Here is a 27315-nt window from a genome sequence, read left to right as displayed (position 1 = left end):
GCTATAAAAAAGATATTGCTGCTCTAGAAAGAGTGCAAAGAAGAGCGACCAGAATTATTCCGGGCTTAAAAGGCATGTCATATGCAGACAGGCTAAAAGAATTGAATCTGTTCAGTCTTGAACAAAGAAGACTACGTGGCGACCTAATTCAAGCATTCAAAATTCTAAAAGGTATTGACAGTGTCGACGCAAGGGACTTTTTCAGCCTGAAAAAAGAAACAAGGACCAGGGGTCACAAATGGAGTTTAGAAAAAGGGGCATTCAGAACAGAAAATAGGAGACACTTTTTTACACAGAGAATTGTGAGGGTCTGGAATCAACTCCCCAGTAATGTTGTTGAAGCTGACACCCTGGGATCCTTCAAGAAGCTGCTTGATGAGATTTTGGGATCAATAAGCTACTAACAACCAAACGAGCAAGATGGGCCGAATGGCCTCCTCTCGTTTGTAAACTTTCTTATGTTCTTATGTTCTTAAGACACGTAAACTTTAAAGCATGTGAACCAGGATTTCTATCCCTGTTATCCCTTTTCTTCTGTTGATCATATGTTGGTTCAATTGGTATTCGTTTTACTGATTTTACTGTGCTGTAGCTTGGTTCTGCTCCAATTGTCTAGCAACAAAGAACGGTATACATTTTTATCCTGCTTTGAAGTATGAAAAGCAGAATCAAAAGCTCTTCAGTGCAAGAGACGGAGGACCAGTAATAATGCTGCTCATCCTGGCTACTTCACCAAATGCCTGACTACTGGTGGCATAACGTATTGCGGTCAGCTCTTAATTACCTGACATCAAGTGCCTGGCATGGAATCTGTGTTCAATCCCTTCAGAGCCAGAGCGACTGCCAGGGAAGCACTTGCACATGCATGAAGCAGCAGAATCACGATTCACACTGAATCAGAAGCAGATGGGAAGGATTAAAAGGTTTAAATTATCTGCATCTACCTAATAACCATAATATGTAAGTACAGTTTCCACCACAACCTCTTTACAGTTACCGTACAGATGGGCCATTTATTTAAATGCTAGACATTACATTACAGTATTATTCTAAACTCATCCTCACCCTCACAATATCCATAAACACAAGTGCAAGTTCTGCACAACACCTGCCTCTACAGAAAAATACCCACTCATTGAGCTCAAGAGATCTCCTTCATTGGTACAGATTGGACACTAGCACAAGAGCTTAGCAAATTAGGCCCTTACGAACCTGCCTGTCCTCAGAGATCCCTTAAAAATAGGCATATTTGAGAGAGAAGAGTTCCCAGTGCAAGCTATGACTGCAGTGGTCTGTTCTGAGTCACTGCTTGTAATTATTTTCCTTATATAAAGTGCAGGGCTGTGCATCACACAGAAAAGCGAGGGAGACTTTCAGAGTTAGAGTTTGGCTTGCATCCCATTCACAGCTTTTTCAGATTGACCTGAAATATGTTTCAATGAACTGTGGCATATTATTTAGTGTTGGTTAACTTAATATTATGTTATAAACTTCAACAGCGGGAAAGAGAAGCTGAGGCAGAAGGAGAAAATTGGCGGCCAGCTAACATTTTGGCTGCTGCCCAGATATCCCATCACACTGACAGTCTCTCATATATATATATATATATATATATATATATATATATATATATATATATATATATATATATATATATATATATATATATATATATATAATCTATAAAATCAGCCGGACAGATTTGCTTTAATTTAGTTTAACACTTTAAAGAGCAGGGCTTTCTTAGTTTTTAAAGACAAAAATAGCATTCATGTCTTTTGAGAAATCATAGTTCACAGCTAAAGAAGAAGCTTTATTTGAAGGTCATATGGCCACTACAAACAGAGACCAGTCTCCTTTACTCCAGAAATGAAACGTGGATTGTTGACAAATACCTTTCATACTGTACATAGCATCTGCATAGCACCGCAGAATCACGACCTGGATAGGCTTTCAGCAACATGTAGCTTTCCAACTGCAAGAAAAGCAATCAAATTGCTGCTCATCAAGGTTGCAAGGGGTACACGTGGCTAGTACATATCAAAGACTGAACTGTGGACCCTCCCCATTACAATTATAATCTTACCACTGAGCTAAAAATAACAGTTTGAGTAACTCAGAAGAGGCCTGTGACCTGAGAACCATTAATGAGGCTGTACACACTGTACAACCATATAACAGAATAGAATACAATGGAACAGAATACAATAGAATGGAACGAAATACAATAGAATAGACTAGAATAAAACAGAATCAAATAATTGGTGATGAAACCTTAGATCTGCTAAATTATAATGCTGTATTTGATTATATTGTTTTTGCAATTAATAACGATCCCTCTCGACATTCAAATGGTTCACTTTTAAATGGTAATTAATTTGGCTACTGTTTCTTAAATGTTATTTTTTATTACAGTTAAAATCAATTCCACTTGACTAAAAGTATGTCTGCTTATAATTTATTTGTATGAATCAGTTCATATTGGTACATAAAAGGGAAAATCACCAGATTAACACAAAATACATTTTACAGATGAGCTTCCTAAAACAGAATCTTTTTTTAATGTGACTGGGATTCAAAAATGCATGCAATATGTCTCATAGAATCTGAATTTCGATTCAGATAGTATATGCTGTACGAGCACTGGCTAAGTATGCCAGGTAGGCTCCAGGGAAGTTGTCCCTTTTGCCATGTATTCTCAATGTACAGGGATAGGACAAATATTATTGCATGGAGTCAACAGGCTTGTATAAACAAGTTGTCCACTCACATGCCTGACTAATGTGGTCATATAAATAGCATCACTGACATGTATTCTATAATAAACAACGTACCTCGCTGTGCAAAGTCAGTTTCAGTCACAATAGGCAAGACAGCTGACCGAATTTATAGTACAGCTATGGACACAAGTTTTGCATCACCAAGAATTTTAGGATTGAGACATAATTTTCAACAAAATAAAAACCTATATAAACATAATTTAGATCTTTTGTTTAGCATCATACTATCAAAAAAAACAACAAAATGATATTGCAAAAGTCTACTGGAAGCAATATTAGTAGCACAGTAATTCATGTTAAATTTTGAAATATCACATTTTGTCAATTTATAAGTATATGGAAAACTACAAAGCGGTATGTAGTTCCATAAGTTAACATAACGTTATTCAGCAGGTTTCATTCGACTTTATGGATCAAAATGTGTTAATTCTATAGGGTGATGCTAAACTTTTGTCCCTAGCTGTAGGTGATCGGACGGCAGGTGCAATACTTACTGGTCTTTCATAAGGATCAACTAATGATAACTCAACTCTCAAAATATATTGTTCTAGGAAAATGTAAACAGCACCACATTCAACAAAATCTGGCGAGAATGCCCAGATGGTGCCCGAACGCCCCGATTAGCAGCTTAATTGCATTAGGGTTTCTAATATTTTGTCTAGTAAGCTGTAGCTTCCAGCATGTTATTATAACACGTGGGAGCAAGATAACAGGGATCCATTATGAGAAAGTAATATAACAGAACTATATAACATGTACTGCAGCTGGCAGTCTGTGCTTTATATCAAGCACCTGACAGTAACAGTGAAGGTAATACTTCTAAACTAATCAGACTCATCAGTGTTTTTACTCCCAGATAATTACACACTAATTCAGACCAACATGCCCCTATTAATGCCTTTCCTTTTCATCTCTGGGGCCTTTGATTCCTGGTGAAGCAGAAACTGATTGAATATTATGCCGATCTGACTGCTGATAGAAATGCAGACCGGCTAAGTAAAAGTAAAAACTTGAATACTGTCAAGGACCACTCATTTGGCACTGATTTCACCCACAGCAATGACGGTACCAGTGCTAAGAATGTAAGAATGTATTGATTGTACTTCCCATCCTTGTAAAACACGTCTTAATGTGCTTGACCCTGAGTCAGTTGAACCCAGGCTTCCAGAGGTTTCTTGACCCTCTGTGCCACTTGCTTACCCCCAACTGTTTAAACAGGCTGTTCTATTTGCCTGGTTTGATCTAGAAAAGTAAAACTTAGAAATGCTGACCTGGTGAAGCGCTCTCATTCCTGTTTGGGATTTGTTGCATAGCTTGGCTGAGGGCCCAAAGGAACTGTGGGCTCCAGCGGGCAGAGAAAAGAAAATCAGCAATCTCTCTAGTGACCCCTTCTGATCGGGTGCTGCCAAAGAGCAGACAGGTTGGGCCCTCATATCCAGGGTTCAGCTCTTTGTTGGTTTTGTGGGGTGGAAAGAAGAGGGCATTGATCTACAGGCCTGATCAAAACAGTAAGTGGGATTGTGGCAAAGTGCCCGCTCCTGTGTGTATTTTGTGTTGTTTGTTAATTTTGGTGTATAGTCATTGGTACACGGGACATAAACGGGTCTGTGTAACACAAGTGTTTAAAATGTATATTTGTATTTAGGCACGAGGATAGCACAGCACCTCACGTGCAAGTAAAAAGTAATAATATGTGAGCACGGGGAATTGCACTTTATTAATTCACATGCAGATGTACCACGACTCCAATTGAATGATTGATTAGCAATCGAGTCTTGGTACAGCTGCATAAAAGCTGCATGTTTTCACCCACTCGGGGTTGTGTGTTCGGTGAGTGGAGAATTGGAGGTAATAATAATAATAATAATAATAATAATAATAATAATAATAATAATAATAATAGTAGTTGTAGTTAAATATCTGCTCACTGTGTTTTGTTTAGTCCGTTTTTGTTTGGTACAACCATTTATTTTCTGTCTGTCTGTTCATTCATTAAATGCTGAGCGAGACCATTCGCTCAGCTCCACCAAACCCCACTTCTCTCTTTGTTTATTTTCCTGTTTCTGGTCGGACGTCACCCACTCCGGCCGTCTTTGTGACAGGGACGCAGCAGTGAGGGGCCTTTCAAATTAATAAAAAATGATCAAAAAATAAAAACAGAAATGGGTGGATGGCATGCAGGACAAGATAGCAAACTGGTGTGTGTGAGCAGTAAAGCAACATCATGTTTTGAGGAGTATGCCTTTTAGGTAATTCTCAATCCACCTTTACATCATACTAATCATAAATGCTGCACAGTAAGGCAGAAATAAGCATGTTAAAAAGTCAACCAAAGACAAAACAACAAGAGTCATGATATTATTTTTTTCTTTCAGCCAGACAATCTCACCTGGCTGTCTACACTATCTTGTCATTACGACTCTAACTAAAACATTCTGCGAACCATAATTCAAACTTTATGAGGAACATTTGTTCTTCCTGGAAGACAAGAATGGACTACTGTTGAGGGCTGGCTCTTCCTAAAACACATTAATCAATCATAAAAGGTCCGGCTTAACATATTTTGGTGCCCAAATGGCAGATAAATGTGACAACATGAATCACAGCACTGGCGCTTTCCCTGTAGAGCTCGCAAACTGAGCTGGGATTTACCGTCGTGGCTGCCAATGCCTAGACAATATATCTGGGGTATTATACTATAAGGGAAGCATTGCTGGAGTGAGTAAAAAGATTAGTGTGCTGGGTTAATGCATGGGATTTTGGATCTGTGTGTGTGTGTGTGTGTGTGTGTGTGTGTGTGTGTGTGTGTGTGTTTACTGCAATCTCTACTTATAATAAAGCCTAGCAAAATGTAGTAAAGCAGAGTTTGAGCTGAATATAGATTCAATTTTAAAATTGAAACTTTTCTATTCCAAGTTGCTGGTCTATGGAGAACTCCACATACTGGAATGAATCCTGAATTCAGCTTGATCTGATAAAAAGAAAACTGCTGCCCACTGGAAATGACAGCATGGCAGAAGTATTCCATATGTAATTCAAGAAGTACCCATAATTTCGTACCCATCACTTTGCATAAGATTCAGATCAGAGCACACTGAAGGTGGCCTGGCAGGGAAAATAAGTTGTTCTTTTGAACACTGTTCTGTAGTATTTCAAGGGAGGTCATATAAAAGCTGATTTAAAAAAATGTTCAGCAAGCTGTTTGAAGATGTTTTCTTGATAATCATTTACTTAATTTCTGCTCACCGTTAAACCAATTAAGCACTGTAAATTGCTAGAATTATTTTAATAAACCTCCTTTCTGTTTTAACACTGTTTTTACAGTATTTGTAGGAGGCACAGATAGCTCAGGAGTTCCCACAAGTTGGTGCTGTGAAAATCAGGAGAACAGAAATGTAGCCCTCTGATTGGCTATTGGCTTGAGACGGGACGTTGGTGTGGTTTAGTTGTGCGGACCACATGGAAGATTTCTGGGGTCGCACTTGGTTGACAACATTTTGTTTGGTTGTTTGCATTGTGTTGGCTTCTGTCTCCTCTGGTAAGGTATAGCTGTGGCTGAAAAAAACACTGCAGTGGGAAAATAAATATTTGCCAATAATTGTTTACCTTACAGTATATCACTACCACTGCACTACCTGTACAGCTCAAAGTGAAAGCATAGTAAAGATATAGATTATTCCTACCTAGGTTTTTAAGTGTTGTTTTACTTCTCCACTAGCAGCTTATCGTCGTCTAAAGACACATAAGGCAATCAGCATGTTATGGGCCAAGAGCTAGCTGCTCGGTGCTGCCATGACAACAAGATGTTTTTTTTTTCTTTTCCCAAGCAGTAAATGACATAACCTTTAAGTCAGATAGCAGTGATGCAAAAAAAAACTTGCAACAGAGAAACTTCTTTTTTTTCAGATAGTTAATAAGGGTGTGAGGGGAGATTAAGATTAATCAGCACCATTTACTGCAATGTTGTATATTGCTAGCAATACCACACAAAAGATAACCCAAAGTGGACCATCACTCGGGCACCAGCTTGTGTTCCCTATACCTGTGCCAGGCAATTGGAACTGAAGAACGGCTACTGCTAAACTCAGGAGACGCCACCCTAACAAACTGTGGCTTAAGTGAGTGCGATAAATAAATACAGCTTGGAGTAATTGTGATCTTCAGAAAGAAAAAGATCAGGAGATACTAAAAATAAGATCAATACTGCTATAAAAATATTCCTTACATTACATTTAAACCTGAAGCAGTTCAGAAGAAATCATGAAAGCAGGGTTCATTTTAGACTGAAGTGCACTCAGAAATTTTTTTTTGCAAACTCGCTTGCGGCCATAGAAATCGTGACACCTTCAGTGAATTACTGTTCATCACCGCCCCGTTCCCGTCGGCAGAGACCCTTGAATAATGCTACCCCTGGCAGACTCTCTCAGCTATCTAAGAAGAAAAAGGGCTCTATTTTTATTATTTTACTCTCCCATCACACTTAATAATGTTGCATGTGCAATTTTGTTCACATTTATGCGGGAGCAGTAAGCCTCTGCTCTGTGGCTCTATGGCTGTTTATTAATATCAGCTAGAAGCTAGAAATCCCTGTTGTTAAAAAAAAAAAAAAAACATCTAAAAAGCCTGGGAGATGTATTACGAGTGTGAATGAAATGGAAAAGGAAAGCACAAGGACTGTCATGTGTCGTTGAGTCCTTATAATAAGCTTCCTCAGTCAAAGAGATGGATGTAGCCACAGAGCCTTTTTACAGAAACTAATTTTGCATCATTCTATAGAATGAACTAATTCTGCTTCATAAAGAGGAATGAAACCTGCTGAATAATGTTACATTAACATATTGAATTACATACCACTCTGTAGTTTTCTATATACTTAATGAAAAAACTGACAAAAAAAATTTAATAAATTGGCATTTTGAAATGTAACATGAAATACCGTACTGCTATTATGGCTTCCAGAAGACTTTTGCAATATCATTTTGTGGTTTCTTTGATTACATGATGTGAAATAAAAGATCTAAATTATCTTCAAGTTATATATATATATATATATATATATATATATATTATATATATATATATATAATATATATATATATATATATATATATATATATATATATATATATATATATATATATTTTATTTTTTTTTTTTTTTTTTTTAATTATGTCTCAATCCTAAAATTGGAGGTGATGCAAAACTTCTGGTCACAGATGTAGCAGACGAAGTTGGAGGATGACATTTGTAACTGTTTGCAGTACACAAGCTGGAACTGGTATAGACATTTTCACAGTGTGACAAGCATGGAGAATAAAGAGCGCCACTGAGGAGAGAATCACAGGCCTGCAGCTGTGCTTGACACAGGTCTGACTAACTAGTAAAAAGCAGTAGAGATTACACTTCATTCAAGGAGGTGCAAAGAATATATCTTTAACTATACTGAGTCCAGTGTCATTTCTGGATTTATTTAATTGCAAAGGAAACAATAATAAACAATTTGGGATTTAAAGTCAGATTTTTTTTTGCATTCTTTTTCAGTAAGACGAGGATTATTACTTAATTTTATATCATTACTGTTTACATTTACACAGTGAATGTCAAAATAATTCAGTTTGAATACACAAATTAAAGATATCATGCATGAATACTTTTAGTGTCTTAATGATCTTTAACAGCGTACATTATAGAATCAAATATCACAGCGATTGTAATTACTCTAAAAACTCCTTTAGCTAAAGTCGGTTGACTTATTTACAAACAGCATAAGCACACATAAAACTGTTCATTTCTAAGTTGACCACTGGGGCCCGAACTCCACCTCACAGTACAGGGCTTCAACACTCTCACAATGAAACTGGTCAAATGCTTTCCCCAGTGCTGTGATTGAAGACATTTATCAAACACTTACAAACCTCTGCTGAGTGCTCAGCTGGGTTGTTCAAGCGTGTCAAAGACTACATATCTAGCCTTTCAAGTAACTTCACACTGTGCGTGGAGGGGCACACAAAAACAAACTAATCATAAACTACATTTTAAATTGCATCGATGAAAGTTTGATGTTAAACTGCATTTGAAATGTAACTACTGCATCATGCTGTTCTGTTCCAGGTGCAATGTAGCTATAATGCGGTTCATTTTCACACTTCATCAAAGCAGCAGGAGCAATCTGACTCCTTTCGTACATAGACCCTTGAACACTGGACTCCCTTATGCTTCTGTGCCTAACCCCACTTTCCTGAAAAGCTCTCAGCTCAATATTGTGTGACCAAAAACTCTGCTGTGGGAGAGTTATTATTTTTGTTCTTGATTACTAAATTATCTACTGTGGCTACGGCAGTGGCATTTTTTTAAGTTTTATGAATATAAAAAATTTACATTAACCAAAAGCAATTCATGATTTATTCAACTATTGTTTTTAATTGCCAATAAAAAGAAAATCCCATACAAGATACTTCTAATAAAAATTTTAAAAAACTACTTCTAATACTTCACTCTTTAGCTGAGGGCATTTGTTTAAGCACAGCACACATAACTAATTATGTGTCTCTTGAGATGCTTTTAAGAAATCGCTGCTCTTTTTCATTTGTATAAGGAAATCTACATATTATTTACATATTTTTTTCCCATTTTTTCTTGAGCAGCTATTGAAACTCTCAATTCAATATTTTATGACTGCTCTATCAAAGTTATTATTTTAACACACACGCACACACACACACACGCACACACACACACACACGCACGCACACACACACACACACACACACACACACACACACACACACACACACACACAGCAGGCACCTGAGAGCTCATCACTGTCATGACTTGGACAATGCTGAATTTACAGCTCTGAATCTTCTCTGTTGAGTCCACTGGTTCTCTAAAACCACAAAATGATACGATAACCGGTCCCCTCCATAAACCAATCAAAAATCTTGAAATGTAACACACAACATTATTTCACTGTTACTGTTACCAGCAGCCATTGAATCGTGTTTATGTTTGCTGCAGAAAAGAAACAGTGCTCTATAATCTTCTGAATGTCATTCAATTGACGTGTTCTTTTATTACTCTGCTTCAGGAAAGTGTGAAATCTAATAAAACCCATTGCTTTTACTGAGGCATCAATTCATTATATAAATATTACATTATTAGTATGGCATTTGAGGGTTTTTTTTATTATTATTATTATTATTATTATTATTATTATTATTTTATTATTATTATTATTATTATTATTATTATTAACTGGGAAATATTAATTATTAAATAGCATTATTGTCATTGACACAATGGGCACTAAATGATGCTGCAAAATCACTTTGTGTTATTCAAACGATATTTTCTTCTCCCCTTAAATGACACGTATTATCATATAGTGTGTGTTCTTTAAATTAGGATATTTCACTTAAACGAAGCAAAGTTTCCAACTTAATAAGTGCACAAAATCCAGAGTAATGGATGTGGGGCAAATTATTTTAAGGTTTCAAGTATGGGTCATAAGTCATTTTATTGATTATAAAAATACAACATTTGAAAGAAAAGTATTTTGCTTTGACAGAGTGTTTGACTATGCTTACTTTGAATGACATATATTATAAATATACAGTATAATATATGAACAAGCTCTACAACTGATCCAAAGGAATTATTTTACAATGTAAAATCCTGTCTCTTGTTGACGATTGTAAGCATATTCAGTTAAGACAGGTAACAATAGCGGTCAGAATACTTCCATTTCCTGAACTTTCAATTAGGACTACATTGTCTGAACAATGCAAACCAACTACCCACTATGACATCATTCTCTCTCCCTATGAATGACTCTCTTAGTATAATCATGTTTCCAACAGGCAAGACAGACAACAAAATATATATATATATATATATATATATATATATATATATATATATATATATATATATATATATATATATATAATATTATTATTATTATTATTATTATTATTATTATTTATTTATTATTTATATAATAGATGCATGCATCGCATTTTCTTTATAACAAGGTGTCTCAGATAAAAAATAATTTTGGCTGTCATTCTGTAGAGTAAATAAATATCCCCATTCTGAACATTACTGTTCTGTAAATAGATATAGCACTGTATTTATCTGAAATGTTTTACAGCCAGTAGTCCTCTATGGGGTACAATCTCATTAGGTTGATGAGGGCAGCAGAAATATGTTTATTAATAAGTAATAAAGTGGTTTACTGATCAGTCTGCTAAGGACTTGTTAATCATTAATGTTACATGAAACTAAATGAATATATACTGTGATCAAAACTGTAAATTCACTCAACACAGCAAATTTGCAATCAGTAATTTAAAAGGCTGTCATACAAAAGCAGGTTTTCACGTTGTTCTGGAAGTTTCACAATGACATCATAGCACGACCTTTAAAGAATACATTGGATCCAATTATTCTGCATGATGCTGGAGCACATTGTGTCTTCATAAAAACGGTTACCCTTTGCAGTGTTAAGAATCGGACCCTTGTCGTTTTAAAGCAAATTCATATAACGAAGCAGCAAATTTAAACTGAGCCACTTCATTTGTATGCCATATCTCAATGTCCTAAGGAAGGCTTCTTTTCCGTACGTAATGCTCATGCGTCATCCACACAAAACAACGTTTTCACACGTCAAAAAGCCACTTCCTTAGGCAAGACAGCGTGAATTAGCACGCACTGCATTGATGGCTTCAAATTGTGAGATAATAGACACACTACAGGTGCTGCATGTAACTTAATCATGTGTTAGGAGTTATTTTTATTTCATATATTATTAAATGTTATAATTGTCCCCAGCTGGATTAATAAAGAGCTAAAGAGAGTAATAAGATACCTCTATGCCACTGTTTAGATGACTAAATTCAATCCAACTGTATTTAACTGTATAAAAGAAAACAGTGTAAATATACAAAGAATGAATGCATAAGCAAATGCAAATTTTATACAGACAGGGTTAATTAATATATACAAAGAATGAATGCATAAGCAAACGCACATTTTATACAGACAGGGTTAATTAATATATACAAAGAATGAATGCATAAGCAAATGCACATTTTATACAGACAGGGTTAATTAATATATACAAAGAATTAATGCATAAGCAAATGCACATTTTATACAGACAGGGTTAATTAGGCTGGAGCATTCGCAGTACAAAGTTCACTTTTGCTCCTTCATTTGGAAGATGAAGGCACTGTACAGTACGTGAAATTGTCAGTGTGCTTTGTTTTTAGTCATCTCTGAATTAAATGATGCCCCAGAATGATGTCCTGGCTAGTTTCATGACTCATACAATACAACTGCACAATTTGGCCTGAAAAAAACTCCTGTTATGAATTTTTGTAAGAAAATAGCCAAGGAATCGATTAAATAAATGTAAATGAGTCGTCCAAGTAAATTCACGAAATATGTAATTTTAAACAGTAGGAAAAATATAATTATACAGTAATTTTATTTATTTACCAGTCAGCCGAGTTTAAAAAGTGATTACAGAATTTCAATAGGCTATTATTAAGCAAAAATGTGCCAAAGATATATGTCTAAGATCCTGATAGATGTTTATATTTAAATAGAATGGTACATTTGTGTGTGTGTGTGTGTGTGTGTGTGTGTGTGTGTGTGTGTGTGTGTGTGTGTGTGTGTGTATATATATATATATATATATATATATATATATATATATATATATATATTACAGAGTATACATGTCAGATGTAATAGCGGTTCACTTATTCAGTCATTATAGTGTGGGGAAGGTGTAGAAACCACAAACACATTATAGTTTAATAGGAAGAGGTTAATAAGGATTTTCTTCGGCTGTTGCACTGTTTATGTTGCACTGCTGCCAAATGCGGAACACAAATCGCTACAGCATTAAAGTAATCCATTTCTGTCACCTTGAAATAATAAATGCATGCTATTTATACCCATCTTGTTAATGCATAAACATTTGATCAATCCATCTATTTCACTAATGCATTTAAAAAACATGTGTGTGACATGATGTAAATAAAAGGCACAATAAAGCATACTGAACAACTGTAACATTTGAGTGGGCCAAGTCCATATTTGTTTTTTAATCAGTATGTGGCTAAATTCTAGTCAAATGAATATGATCGCTCTAAAATGTATCTTAAGAAATTTGGAATTCTTTCTCTTTCTTTCCATGGGAATTGATTCTCTTTCCAATTAGAATATATAGTGGCTTTCAAAAGTATTCACCCCCCTTGGACTTTTCCACATTTTATTGTGTTAAAACATGGAATCAAAATGGATTTAATTAGGTTTTTGAATAGAAAAAATTTCCTGGAAGTAGTTGCTCTGTGCATTAATGATTCAGGCAACTGCTTCCATCATCAGCGCTGAAGGTTCAGATGATGAAGACGTGGAGTTCAGCAGTTTCAGATCCGTTGATTAATGCCTGTAATTTTGGCGCTGCCTGAGTCAACCCCCCCCTCGCCCCACACACTTTTGCCTGAATGATAACTTTACGCCCCCCCCGGACATTGACTTGGCAGATGCTGGTATATACACAGTATATACAGTGGCTCTCAAAAGTATTCACCCCCCTTGGACTTTTCCACATTTTATAGTGTTACAACATGGAATCAAAATGGATTTAATTAGGAGTTTTTGCCACTGATCAACAAAATCAAAGTCCATAATGTCAAAGTTAAAAATAAAATCAACAAATTGTTCTGAATTAATTACAAATATAAAACAGAAAATAATTGATTGCATAAGTATTCACCCCCTTTGCTACGACACACCTAAATAAGCTCTGGTGCAACCAAGTAACATAATTAGTTGAATGGAGTCCACCTGTGTGCAATTAAGGTGTTTCACATGGTTTCGGGTTAAATACACCTGTCTCTGGGAGGTCCCACAGTTGGTTAGTACATTTCCTAACAAAAACGACATCATGAAGACGAAGGAACATTCAAAGCAAATCTGGAATGAGGTTCTTTAAAAGCACCAATCAGGGGTAGGATGTAAGAACATTTCCAAGGCATTGAATAACCCCCGGAGTACAGTGAAGTCTATTATTAAGAAACGGAGAGAATATGGCACAACTGTTAATCTGTCTAGAACAGTCCGTCCTCAAAAACTGAGTATCCGGGTGAGAAGGGCACTAGTCAGAGAGGCCATCAAGAGGCCTATGGCAGCTCTAAAGGAGTTACAGTCTTCCACGGCTGAGCTGGGAAACACTGTGCATACGGCAACAATAGCCCAGGTGCTTCACAAAACTAACCTTTATGGGAGAGTTGCAAAGAGCAAGCCATTGTTGAAAAAAACCTCACATCAAATCTAGGCTAGAGTTTGCCAGAAGGCATGTGGGAGACTCTGAGACCAAGTGGAAGAAGATTCTATGGTCTGATGAGACCAAAATAGAGCTTATTGGCCTCAACACTAAGCACTATGTTTGGCGCAAGCTTAACACCGCACATCAGAACACCATCCCTACCGTGAAGCATGGTAGTGGCAGCATCATGCTATGGGGATGCTTCTCTGCATCAGGGCCTGGAAAACTTGTGAAGATAGAGGGCAAAATGGATGCAGCAAAGTACAGAGAAATCCTGGAGGAAAACCTGATGAAGTTTGCAAGAGACCTGGAACTTGGGAGAAGATTCATCTTCCAGCAGGACAATGACCCCAAACATACAGCCAAAGCCACACTGGAGTGGCTTAAAAACAAAAAGGTCAATGTCCTGGAGTGGCCCAGTCAAAGCCCGGACCTCAATCCAATTGAGAATATATGGAAAGAGTTGAAAATTGCTGTTCACCAAAGGTTGCAATCCAACTTGATGGAGCTTGAGCAATTTCGCAAAGAAGAATGGGCAAAAACTGCAGTGTCTAGATGTGCAAAGCTGGTAGAGACTTATCCAAATAGACTCATGGCTGTAATTGCTGCCAAAGGTGCCTCTACTAAATATTGACTCAAGGGGGTGAATACTTATGCAATCAATCATTTTCTGTTTTGTATTTGTAATTAATTTAGAACAATTTGTAGATTTTATTTTTCACTTTGACATTATGGACTATTTTTTTTGTTGATCAGTGGCAAAAACTCCTAATAAATCCATTTTGATTCCATGTTGTAACACAATAAAATGTGGAAAAGTCCAAGGGGGGGTGAATACTTTTGAGAGCCACTGTATATACTGTGTATATACCAGCATCTGCCGAGTCAATGTCCGGGGGGGGCGTAAAGTTATCATTCAGGCAAAAGTGTGTGGGGCGAGGGGGAGGTTGACTCAGGCAGCGCCAAAATTACAGGCATTAATCAACGGATCTGAAACTGCTGAACTCCACGTCTTCATCATCTGAACCTTCATCATTGATGATGGAAGCAGTTGCCTGAATCATTAATGCACAGAGCAACTACTTCCAGGCAATTTTTTTTCTATTCATCGGAGATATTTCCCCTCAGACATTATTTGCCGCACATTTATTAAAAACCGGAAATTAATGGTGAAAATGTTACTTTCAGCTAAAACCTGGCGATCGTTCAAACCGGGGCGTGGATCCGGTGTAACAGTTAAATCCCAGCTGTGACAGTTAAATCAGGCCTTATTGCACAGGGCTTGAACATCTCGCCGTTTCCACGGTAACTAAGATTAAAATAGAACTTGAAATCCAGAGAATGGAGGGGGGTAATTTAAGATCACATTCCTCCTCTAGGGAAAAGCACATCAACAAGTGAAACATGGGAACATGCTGGATCTGATTTACTGATAACCTTTTTAAAGCTGCAGTTACACTTACAGAAACAGACATGCCGCCTAGAGGTGTGTAAGGGGCTGAAATGCTGGGTCCTGCTTTTTTTAATGTTATTTAAGCAGCATGGATGTTTCCCACCGGCTCTAATGTGTCTTGTGTAACTTGGTAATTTTCTTGATCACATCTTGATCAAGGAGCTTCAAATAACTTTATTTTTGTATCTGTGGCAAAGTACTATATATGCACAGCTGATGGTACTCTGGCATACTAATATAAACACTGTTTGTCTGATCTAGCAGCATAACCTATGGCAGGCAAACGGAACTCAAGACAAACTACAGAACTCAAGCCATGTGACAGTCTGACCATTCAGCATTGCCAGCACCATTTACTCCCTGTCTGTAAAGTTGTACTCTACTGTAGGCGAGGCTGTGAGGGTTAAAAGGTCAGTGTCACATCACTTTGAATGAAGACGTCTGTTAGGTCCGACCCAGGACTTAGAATGAATTGCAAACACCACAGCAATAGCAAATAATTATGTTAAAAAATAATAACAATGAAATAAATATTAAAATGACAGTAAAACCATCAGGAGCCTGCATTTTGTTTTTAAAGCCAATTATCTTCAAGATATCAAGTATTAATTTAAATAACATAGGCTTTCATCATAGTCATTCCGAGTTTAATTGGATAAACGTATTTAAAAAAAAAAAAACAATTAGAGTATAGAAAACTTGCCTATAGGGTTTAAAGCATGGTGTTATTTTACGAAATCATTATCTTGTCATGCTCGACGACCCACTTTCTCAGTAGGGTTAATTGATACCTTGCGTTTCCTTTTCTAAAGCAACTTGAAATGTTTGATCTCTTCTAAACAGCCGTCAAAAAAATAAATTTAAAAAAAAAAAGGGTTATTGTATCTTTTGGTTCAAAAGTCCACCCTATTTTTGCATCAATAGATTTTAACCCTTTGCTGCCCAGTGTCCAATATATTTGACATTGAAAAAATTGGCATTAAAAGGACATGAAAACAAACCCTGGGCAGTAACAGGTTAATTTTAAACATGCCGGTGTTACCAATCCATCTATTAGCAAGACAAAACCAAGACAAAAGGGTTAAACACTATCACTGGGTGTCAAGATAATCTGTGGATACAAAGTGCTATTTTATTGAATGTTACTCACTTTGGTGAAATGACACTGACAAGAACAAAGGATGACTGCTTCAGGAACCATTACCAGTGGAAAATGTGCATTTGAATGAATGCTATACTGTTCCCAAAGCCATGCAATTAGCTGCAATAAGTAATGGTGATGATTCAGTTGCTTTGCTGCTTTCAAAGCAATATGAGCTGTTAAAAGGAGCTGGCTGATCATTGTTAACAAGCCTCTTCGACAAGCTGCCCGCTTCACTGACTCAATCTGGAAGACCGTACACAATATGGCTTTTTCTTAATGCTTGTAACAACCTACATGGGTCACCTTTCTATTTTAATACCAACTGGGATTTCAATGAAAGAACACCAATTAAGAATAGACTATCTCTGCAAGCTGCAGTCTAATTATTCTCCTTGCATCTCATTTTCTTCTTGTTACTGATCTGCAGAGGTCCATTGCTGTGTCACACCAACTGTCAAATGCATAGGGGAAGAAATTATAATCACTGTTCATGTTTAAATCACATATTCAAGTTTTATAGTCCAATAACTTTTTGGTTTCTTCTTCTGCATATATATATATATATATATATATATATATATATATATATATATATATATATATATATATATATATATATATATATATATATATCCTATAAACATATGTATGGAATTATATGATTTCTATTTTTGTGTATTATTTTGTAGAGGTGCCTGAACAAACTGTACAAAGATAAGGAGGCAACACTGCTAGCTCTGTCTTGAGAACAGCTTATCCACTTGAGAAGAAATTTGGAAGGAAGTAGACACGAAAACCAAGTAACCAGTAACAACTGACAGGAGCCATAATTAAAAAATGAATAACTGTGGTTTGGAGATATTTCAAGATGAGGATGGACAGAACTGTTGGAATGTATGGAGTGTTCAAGACTGTGACACACAATGCTCTGCACACCCCATCATTCTAAATGCAGAACGCTGGCTCATACAACGAGCAGCCAAGGGAGTCAGAGTCCTGTACCAGCATTCTCATTTCTGATAACACCAGTGGCTAGCACTTTGTACCAAGATCCTTTCAATTACACTGACACAAAACACAAGGCACTGCAGAAACCCAATCCGCTGTGTCACTTGAGAATCTAAACGATCTGTGAGTCCATTACCATGGAAAGCAGTCCTTTGCTGTCTTCCTTGAGAGAAGGGCTTGGAAAGAGCTATGGCAAATACCGCTTAGTGCACTATTCATGTATTATTTGCACTGAAAAAGATGGATTCTTCCCATTAAAAGGAATTTGCTTTCCTACCTTATCCCAGAATTGAGCCATTTGTCTGCATTTCTTGCTCCTCCAACTCTGCAGCAGTGTCTCCCACTAGGGGGGGCATTGATTCTCGCCACCTCAACCTGGGGGTGTTTCACTGCTGGATAATAATAATAATAATAATAATAATAATAATAATAATAATAATAATAATAATAATAATAATTGTGATACCTGACACAATTATATTTGATATCTGACAGTTGACCCACTATAATGCCCACTAAATACCCACCCTTGTTTTCATAATCTTCGACGACAGTTATAAACAGACACAGTACGATAAGGATAATCTGGTGCAAAGATTTAATCCCAATCCAGTTCCGATGAGATGGAAAAAGAAACAATACTGGTGTGTAATACTCTCCTTTCTGTGAATCTACACTGCAACTGACGCTTGTAGTTCCACCAAAGGCCACAAGGAGGCACCTGAGCAAATGGAATTTACAAATCTCAGCACTTTGGTGAATTCTGTAATTCCACCCAGAATTCAGTGCTGGAAAGTCCACTTGTCCTGCTTCTTTAAATATGTTAGTATTTAAAGAATTATTAAAATGCATATATAGTAAAATTCGTAAAAGTAATTAAGAAATCAAATATCTTACATTTATCCTGCCCTGCATGGCCAATTTAGCCATGTTTGCTACATGCAAAAGTATTTTTACATTTTAAACGTCATCTAGTGATTTACAGATAAAGAAGACAGCTCAGCGCTGTCAGGTGTAGCAGTAGGTGGGGTCCCCTTCCTTAATTTTATTTTTATTGTATTTCTTTTGTTCCCAATCTAAATGTAATAGGTTAAGTATTACAGGAAGGGGGCCTTTTAGACCGCTACACCACAACACTGCTGCGTGGCGCTGTTGTGTATACAGTGGAAGCAATTAGTCTTTACTGTAAATCATTTACTACTCGTATGAAAATGACATGTTATAATGCCTGAAACAAACATCAGTATGTTGCAAGTTTGTACAGGGTAGCATCATTTCTTTAAAAACGTTACTGGCACACATTTTCCCTTAAAAATGCGATCTAGAAGATAATGCTTCTTGCATGCGTATTGTTTTGCTATTGTCCACGCTGTGGTGGGTTCTCAAGAAATTGAATTAAGAGTCATGAGACCTACTAGCGGTTGCGTAACTCCTGTAATAATATGTGGTCAGTTCAGATTAGAACAATCTCACATTACACTCTATGCTTTTTTCTTTTTTCTTTTTTTTTAATGAATTAATGTATGCATTATTTTGTGCCTACTTAATTTGGCTATACAATATCAATAACCCTTACGTATAATTAAGATCCTAGGGTCCGTATGGAATTGTATTTTAAACAGCTTTGTTCGATTTAAGTAAATACATGAATTAAAATAAAATATTATTACATAATCAGACGTAATAATGCAAGCACTTAAACTACAGCGCCGGTTGTTGTGGATAAATGAACTGGAAATAGGCGGTTTCGTTGCGCAGACCGCTTGAGAGCTTTGACTGCGAATGGAATTTTCGCTTTCTGTTCTGGTGAAGCCGGGTGCTCGTTCCTTCCTGTTTGGGAAGAGAGCTGTTAAAAGTTCCGTCGGCTGTGTGTTTTTTTTTTCCTCCAGTTGATGTATTTGTGCCTGTGCATGTACAGTGCTTACCTTTCGTGTCTGTTAATTTTAGCTTAGTTATGCCTTCTGAAGACGATTTGGATTGTGCTTATGATTCGACCTGGGAGTCATTGAGCGAGGATGAGGACGATTCATCTGACCGTGGAGACCAGTGTGGCGCTACGGGTAGAGCCCAGAAATATTTTTGGAACTACAAATGCTCTGTATGACATTTTTATTTCACAATTCTGCAGCAATATCGATAGGTGTAATGCACCAGTAGTTAACTCATGTACCAAAACAGTGTGTGTTTTACATTCCGATAGCAGGCCTAGTGCTTGTGGTTAAACTTAGTTTTGCAATGCAGAATTACGGGGGTTAGCATTTCATAACTTTGTATGCCAAATAAAATGTATAATATTTTTCATATGGAATCTTTAGCAAACGTTGTTAACCGGATGTAGTGCCGTAATATGCGATTTAAACTACCGGAGCGTTATTTGAAATTGAATACCGTACTATGTACTAGCATACCTCTGGACAATAAAACAATTGGTCTGTTTATACTACATTCTTCCCTCGAATAGAAAGTTTCCAGATACAGTTTAATAAATAAAAGTGCATAGTCATCATCGTAGTAACACCGTTTCCATGGTTTTGCTTTCATTTCCCTTTCATCAGGTATCGTACAGTGCTTTGTCATGGTCGTGTATGGGGAACGAGCACAAAGCTGTACTGGTAATGCCATGTCACCCAACGGGTGGGGGTGCTGTATCATGGCAACTGTTCTATTGCACCGATTTACAACTGCAACTTGTTTCGCTATCAATTTACTCAAGCTCTTTACAATTCGGTCCCTCCCTGTTTTGAGAACAAGGAAATGAAGTGAGAGCAAGGAACTACAGCACGTCTATAATGGGCGGGGTCAGTGTAGCTAGCGTTCATCTTGCTGTGCCCCCCTTTCGATATAAACCACGGTATACAGTTCATTACATTAAAACCACAGTGTTCCGTGAAATAACTTAATTAATCTACAGTTTTGCACTAAAATCCAATTATTTGGCGTTTCTCCCATACTTTGCCCTTCTGTGCACCAGAGATGGAAATGCGACTCCTATGGCATAGCAGTTTCCCTCATTCCATGTTTCAATAGGAGGTTGATTAGCCACAGTGTATAGGAAACGAGCTGAGGTGTGTCTTCTCAAGCAAAACCAGGGTCAAACTGCTGTGCATTGGGAACCTTATTGCCATCCATGGTACACTGTATTAGAGACGGCTGTAGAGAGGTACAAGTTTTTCTTGGCAAGAAAGTAGACAAACGAGGTCTAGAACTAAACTGAGCTGGTATGGTCCTATTGGAATTAAGTAGCTCACCCAATTAATAGTGTACCTTTAAATTACTGGGTATTCATGGGAAATGCAGTACAGGATAACAATTGGGGCACATAAATGTTACAGTTATGCAGTGGAATGTTACAAAATCTGCTGGTGGGAATTGCATTCCTTGGGATTTTGTATGTATTTATTTATTTATTTATTTTTAATTACCAGAACCCCAGGTTTGACAGTGTACATTTCTGTGTGGTGGTGCTGTGGTTTTACGAGAGTATATTAAATAAGAACCATTGAAAAATAATTAACAATCATGTATAGTAAATGTTTTGTAAGTGTTATGTAGAAATGTGGTACAAATTCACTGAGGAACATTTGTTTGGAGGTTTCTGACTTGTGTTGGACTCTTTCGAGAGCCAAACATTGAGGGGAATCCCTTTGGCCTACAGCTCGGCTAAAAGTTTGGCTTCACCTAGAATTTTAGGATTGAGACATCATTTAAAAAAAGAAGCTATAAACATAATTTAAATCTAACATGTACTCAAAAAAAATACAAAGTTATATCGCAAAAGTCTACTGGAAGCCATAATAGTAGTACAGTATTTCATGTTAGATTTAGAAATGTCACATTTTAACATATGTCAGTTTTTCGTTCAGTATAAGGAAAACTACAAAGCAGTATGTAGTTCAGTAAGTTACCGTAACATTATTCAGCAGGTTTCACTCGACTTTATGAAGCAAAATTTGCTTATTCTATAGGGTGATGCAAAACATTTAGCCATAGCTTTATACATAAAAGGTAATTAACAAAACCCATTCTATTTTACTTTCTTTAGTTTTACTTAAGTGAAAACCAGAAAAAAACTAATATTTTCAATGCAAACACACATTGACAAAGTGCTTGTCTATTCGATTGAGAGGTTTTAGTTTGACTTTGTTTTTGTGTTGTTTGGCAGAGCTTCGGGTTCCAGTCTACACGAAATCTGCGTGCTGCTAAAGATATGCAGATTTATCGGCACGGCTATCCAGTAAGTATTGTGTCTGTGGTTTCATTTTAAACTTTCTCATTAAAATAGGTGATGCATTATTCTGGTTCTCAAAGATGGAAGAGTGACCTGTAGAATTAGATTTTAATCCAAGTTTTTCAACTGTCTTTCTCCAACAGAATTTGCGAGAAAACGAAGAGAATACAAATAAAGAAATGTGTAATTTGTTGTTTTACCAAAATACATTTCCTTCTGAGCCTGACGGTAAGTGATAATCGCATACAGACTAGCAACAACTATGCATATGTGATTAATAGAAAATCTAATTCAGAATGTTTTATTTGTAAGTGCTCCAGAAAGCAGTGCTGACATACGATAAGTATTTAAGACCAGGACCCCAAACTGTTCTTACTTCAAGGAACTCCTTGCGTAGTTGGACTTGAGAGCCAAGGATTGAGAGGAATCCCTTTGACCCACAGCTTGGCCAAAAATTGGCATCACCTGGAATTTTAGGGTTGAGGCATAGTAGTAGCACAGTAGTATTTCACGTTATATTTAAAAATGTCACAGTTTTGAATTTGTCAGTTTTTCGTTAAGTATATGGGAAAACTACAAAGCAGTATATAATTCAATATGTTAATGTAACATTATTCTGCCGGTTTCATTCATCCATTTTACGGATGAATGTTAGCCATTTATTATTTATTATTATTATTATTATTATTATTATTATTATTATTATTATTATTTTCATGGAAACTCTTTATTATGTTTGCTTGTCTAGGGGTAACAATAGAGGAGTTTCACTCTGATTGGAAGACAAACTATAGAAAACTGGAAAGAATTCACTCCTACATTCAGTGGTAAGAACATTTCTTCAAAGTAGGGATGAGCATTGCAGCATGGCAAAGCACAGACAACTGGGGGCAGTAATCAGTAAGTGGGGTAAGGCATTTGGTTAAGCACAGTAAATGAATGGGAAACAGTTCCGTTGTATCTTAATATTTAATCATTCATGCTTTTAGGTTATTTCCTTTGCGGGAGCCAGGAATGAACTACAGGGCCTATGAACTCACCAAGAAGGAAATTAAGGTTTGTGATCAATGAAAACCCACAGGCGTTTCAGCAAGCATGAGCTGAGACAGATAGTGTCCATGTTTCTATCAAGCCTTTTGAAATCAATGTATCAGACACGTTTAAAAGTGCAATATACTGTAGTGGTACAATATGATGGTAAGACAGACACTGATTTGTCTATAACAGTACAAGCACACCCTTATAATAGACCCTATTCAGAAAACCTAAACTCACACTGGGCCTGTTGATACATTTATAACTGTTTTTTTTTTTTTTTTTGTAAGTGTTTTACCAAGAATGTACGCCATTATACAAGATGTTCAAGTTCCCCGATATCTGGTCTGCTGGCATGCAGCAAAAAGTTCTCAAAGCTGCTTTCAAGAGCTGCAATAAGTAATTGCAGAGACCGACACAATCCCCTCCTTCTCATGCTGACCATATGTAATGTCATGTTTTCTCAGGCATTTCAGCAATGTGAGGAAGCAAAACAGAGGCTAGTCGAGTCGTACAAACTCATGCTGGGGTTCTATGGTATAGAGCTGGTGGATGAGGGGACTGGAGAAGTGAGACGAGCAAACAACTGGGAAGACAGATTCAGCAACCTGAACCGGTCAGTGCTGACAGCCCCAAATTCAGTGCAGAATTGCATTATCTTTGAACATCGCCGCTTGCTCACCTAGCTCAGATACAAGCATAGATGTGACTCCTTAAGCGTTTGTGTCTGACTCAAACAACTGTCCAAACATCCAAATGCAAGACATTCTTGAGAAGGCTGTTGTCAAATATGTCAGCCTCTGCTGTACTCGCAATATTATTTCCTAGCGGAGGCAAGGCTGTAAATCAAGCTATAAATAAATTAAGTAGGTACATGTTTGTTATATCCTGCAAGAACAAAGTGAAAATGTATACACAGAATACCCTTATACAAGTTTGTTAATATGGGCCAGTTTATTAGTATGCGTCCGAGTCATGAGTCTTATTTTTACTAAATCACTGCCTTTTGTCTTTGTTAATGCAGAAACACGCACAATAACCTCCGCATATCACGCATCCTCAAGTGCCTGGGAGAGCTTGGGTTTGAACACTACCAGGCCCCACTCGTGAAGTTTTTCCTGACTGAAACCCTGGTGAACAAGGAACTGAGCAGCGTCAAGCGCAGTGCTCTGGACTACTTCCTGTTCTCAATCAGAGACAAAAAGAAACGCAGAGAACTGATTGAATATGCCTACCATCACTACGAATCCAAGGAACCGTTCGTATGGTGTCCACGGAAAATTCAGAAGCGATTCAAAAGACGAAACACGCCAGGGGAGAACAGTAAGGAGAAAGGCGGCGGTGGCAGTCTTTCCACATGCAAAGTTAGTCAGTGTGAGGCAGCTCAGCCTGTGCTAGAAAAGGGAGAAGAAAAGCAGAAAGATGAAGAGCCAGAGAAAGAGAGGAAAGGCGAAACCACACAAGACCTGGCAGAGAGTGTAGACGCAGAAAGGAAAGACAAAGGCAGTTCTCTTGAAGAGGGATCATCGGTTGATAACGAGCTTGATAACCCACAAAGATGCCAAGATAATAATGTACAGACAGCCGAGGGTACTAGTGATGCTTCCCTGAATGGGGACGACAACACCAAGGAATCCAAAGATGAAGGACTCGAAGAGGACTGCAGAAGAAACTATTTAAAGCCAAAAGAAGATTTGGAGATGGTGTTATCAGAGGCAGGTAATAATGGGGAGACATTTACAGATGATACTGGCTTAAAAAATAGCGAGCCAGTTGATCAGGCAGATATAACTGATAACCAGGGAACTGGAACAGGAAGTTCTGAGATGCTTGAAATGGCAGCAGCCAAAGACAATGAGAGTGGTGTGCAAACAGATGCTTGTGTAAGTGAAGGAACCGATGAAGATCCAGATTGTGAGCAAAATAGCTCTGAGACTGTGGAGAGCAACCCAGCTGTAATCCATGGTGGCTCCTGTAATAATCTCTACGAAAGCACCGGAAGTGTGTCGCAGGCTCAGCTGAGTGAGGATCAAACAGCAAGAATGAGTGAATTACCAAATCAGACTGCCAACCCTGGCAACAAGGACACGGTTGAACAAGAAGAGCTGGCTGAAGACACAAATGCAGAAGTCCAGGGCTCACACACGCACACAGGACAGAGCATTGGGTGCATAAGTCAAGATGTTGAGATGAGTGATGGTGACGAGGGTGCTACCAATGCAAAAGTTGAAAGTCCAAGCCCAGTGGAATCTGAAACCATCAAAACAAACAATGAAGGAGCTGCTCAAGACTCCGACATGGAATATGAAATTTTTTAAACTGGATTACCAAATTGATGTTAAATGAACGTAAAGTGTCGTGTGGCACAGTTTGATTGACTACGTCTTCTGTTTGAACCCATTAGAAATCAACTGCTTTTCTAACTTTAGTCAAAGTACATTAGTTTGATATTAAAAAAACAAACAAAAAAAAAACAATCTAAATTAGTTGCACTCTATTATATGTATATTCTGTTAGTTTAAACATTGTATATGCTTTTGAACAATGTGTTTGTGGCTCTTAGGATTCAAACTGAGAGCAGTGTGAATTTCAGAACTCAAATCCTGGAGCTGCCTTTCTGTGGTGGTTTTGTGAACAATATATTTGAAATATTTAACCATCCCATTCAATAACTTCTGCCACCCTGCTGTTTATTGTTCAAGATAAGTAGTTTGGTTTTAATGTTATGGGTGTCAGCGTAAAGGGTTTTAAATGAATTATAAAATAAGAAAACAATTTAAGGGGTGCTTTGTTAGCAAAAATTAAGAATACCTCCATTACAATATTTTTCCAGTTAAAATTGAAAAAGGTTAACTCAAACAAAAAATAATACATTGTTCGTGTTTTTAAAACTTTTTTAAATTATTTGTATGAAATTCTTATTTTGATCATTTGATGGATAAAAAAATAATGAATATTGTTTACATTTTTTGAATAAAAAAAACCTGCTGACTTTTTAAGATAATGTCTGACACGTGTGTTGACTGATTCCCAGTGCCACAGTCCTTATTCTTGGTCGTAATTGGTGTTGCTTCCCTCAATCTGTTACAACATTGCTGCTGATGTCATCTGATTTAGCAGGATACTAGTTGCTATCATTGGGAACTATTACGATATGGCTTTCTGGGGAAATTTGTTTTTTCATCAACTCCTTTTGTGACAAAAGGGGAAAGCAAGCAATGCAAAATCTACAAGGTACATTGGCATCTGATTATTATTATTTTTTTTATGTATGACAAAACGAGCATTACTACCAATCAAACAACACATCAGTTAATGCGAGCAGAATCATATTTATTTATTTATTTAGAGAGAAAGAGAAACCAAATAATTCATCCTGACAATTTTAACATTCCAAAATGCAATATTTAAAAAGAAACTGCTGCTCCCCCACTACCACATTTCTTGATTAAAATTGAGTCTGACGGGACGCGACCAGCACTCATCGGATCAATATTTGAAGAGCAGTCGTAGTGTTCATCTGCAATCAATGGTTACTCTTTGTTGATTCATGGCTTCTGTAACAATGATCCATACAACTGCAGTCTGGTATTCAAATTGCCCACCGCTGAGACAGATTCTGATGTTTTTTGGCACATTTCCATGTCGGGAGGTTGAAGATTCCTTAAAAAAATAAAAGTTGTGCATTTGCGTAGATCGTAGACAAGATTGACTAACCCCTTTAATGTTATAGGACTATCAAAAATAATTAAAGGCTTTATTAATTCAAATCTGTGTATGTTTTTGCAGTTGAATAGGTTACTTGCTATTATTAGCAGCAGCTTGGTAAGTAAGGTACTGTCATTAATGAATCATAATAATAATAATAATAATAATAATAATAATAATAATAATGATAATAACAAGGCAATAAGGTTTGCTGTGCCTACATTATTGATTTACCAAGCTTGATTCTTCCCCTGGTTTGCCCTGCTTGCTTGTGCATTGTCAAGCTGTCATTGTGTTTGTACTGTATAGTGCCTTATTCAACTGTTCTATACATTTACAATGGTATGTTTTGTTTTGTTTTTTTGTTTTTTTTTAATAACAAGAAATACGTACAAGTTGGTTCTTTAGGGGTTGGATATAGTCTATTGACACCCTCGTCATGTAAAGATTGCTAGCGAGTATATCCATAGAGACATATCGTTTCCAGAGATGTACTGCCGCTTTATAGAGATTCTGGAATCCTTATGTAAATATTACGCAGGTCTGCTTTTTATTAACCCAATTCATTCATATTAATTGTATGATTCAGTAGGTAAAATATTGCGCCACTCCCATCCC

General features: G+C 36.9%; 1 protein-coding gene across 2 annotated transcripts; it reads left to right on the top strand.

Moving 5' to 3' along the window:
- Nucleotides 1–19540: 19540 nt before the first annotated feature.
- LOC121319354 (opioid growth factor receptor-like protein 1) lies at nucleotides 19541–26704 on the top strand. Of its 2 annotated transcripts, none has more exons than XM_041256711.1 (7): nucleotides 19541–19786; nucleotides 21889–21960; nucleotides 22098–22182; nucleotides 22703–22781; nucleotides 22944–23010; nucleotides 23457–23605; nucleotides 24014–26704. In XM_041256711.1, the coding sequence occupies exons 1-7, from the start codon at nucleotides 19742–19744 to the stop codon at nucleotides 25305–25307; spliced, it is 1791 nt and encodes a 596-aa protein (XP_041112645.1). In that variant the 5' UTR covers nucleotides 19541–19741; the 3' UTR covers nucleotides 25308–26704. The 2 variants fall into 2 exon arrangements, with proteins under 2 accessions (XP_041112645.1, XP_041112644.1); XM_041256710.1 differs by having other exon boundaries at nucleotides 19541–19824.
- Nucleotides 26705–27315: the final 611 nt, after the last annotated feature.

Source organism: Polyodon spathula, chromosome 8 (genome assembly GCF_017654505.1).
Source record: "Polyodon spathula isolate WHYD16114869_AA chromosome 8, ASM1765450v1, whole genome shotgun sequence".
NCBI classification, from domain to species: Eukaryota; Metazoa; Chordata; class Actinopteri; order Acipenseriformes; family Polyodontidae; genus Polyodon; species Polyodon spathula.
This window is presented reverse-complemented; position numbering and strand designations above follow the sequence as displayed.

Bases quoted from the DNA above. Each gene is read 5' to 3' on its own strand.
- LOC121319354 (XM_041256710.1), top strand. From the start codon at position 19,681: ATGCCTTCTGAAGACGATTTGGATTGTGCTTATGATTCGACCTGGGAG. The intron at 22,782-22,943 runs GTAAGAACATTT...TCATGCTTTTAG, and splicing joins ATTCACTCCTACATTCAGTG to GTTATTTCCTTTGCGGGAGC. The intron at 23,606-24,013 runs GTCAGTGCTGAC...TTGTTAATGCAG, and splicing joins AGATTCAGCAACCTGAACCG to AAACACGCACAATAACCTCC.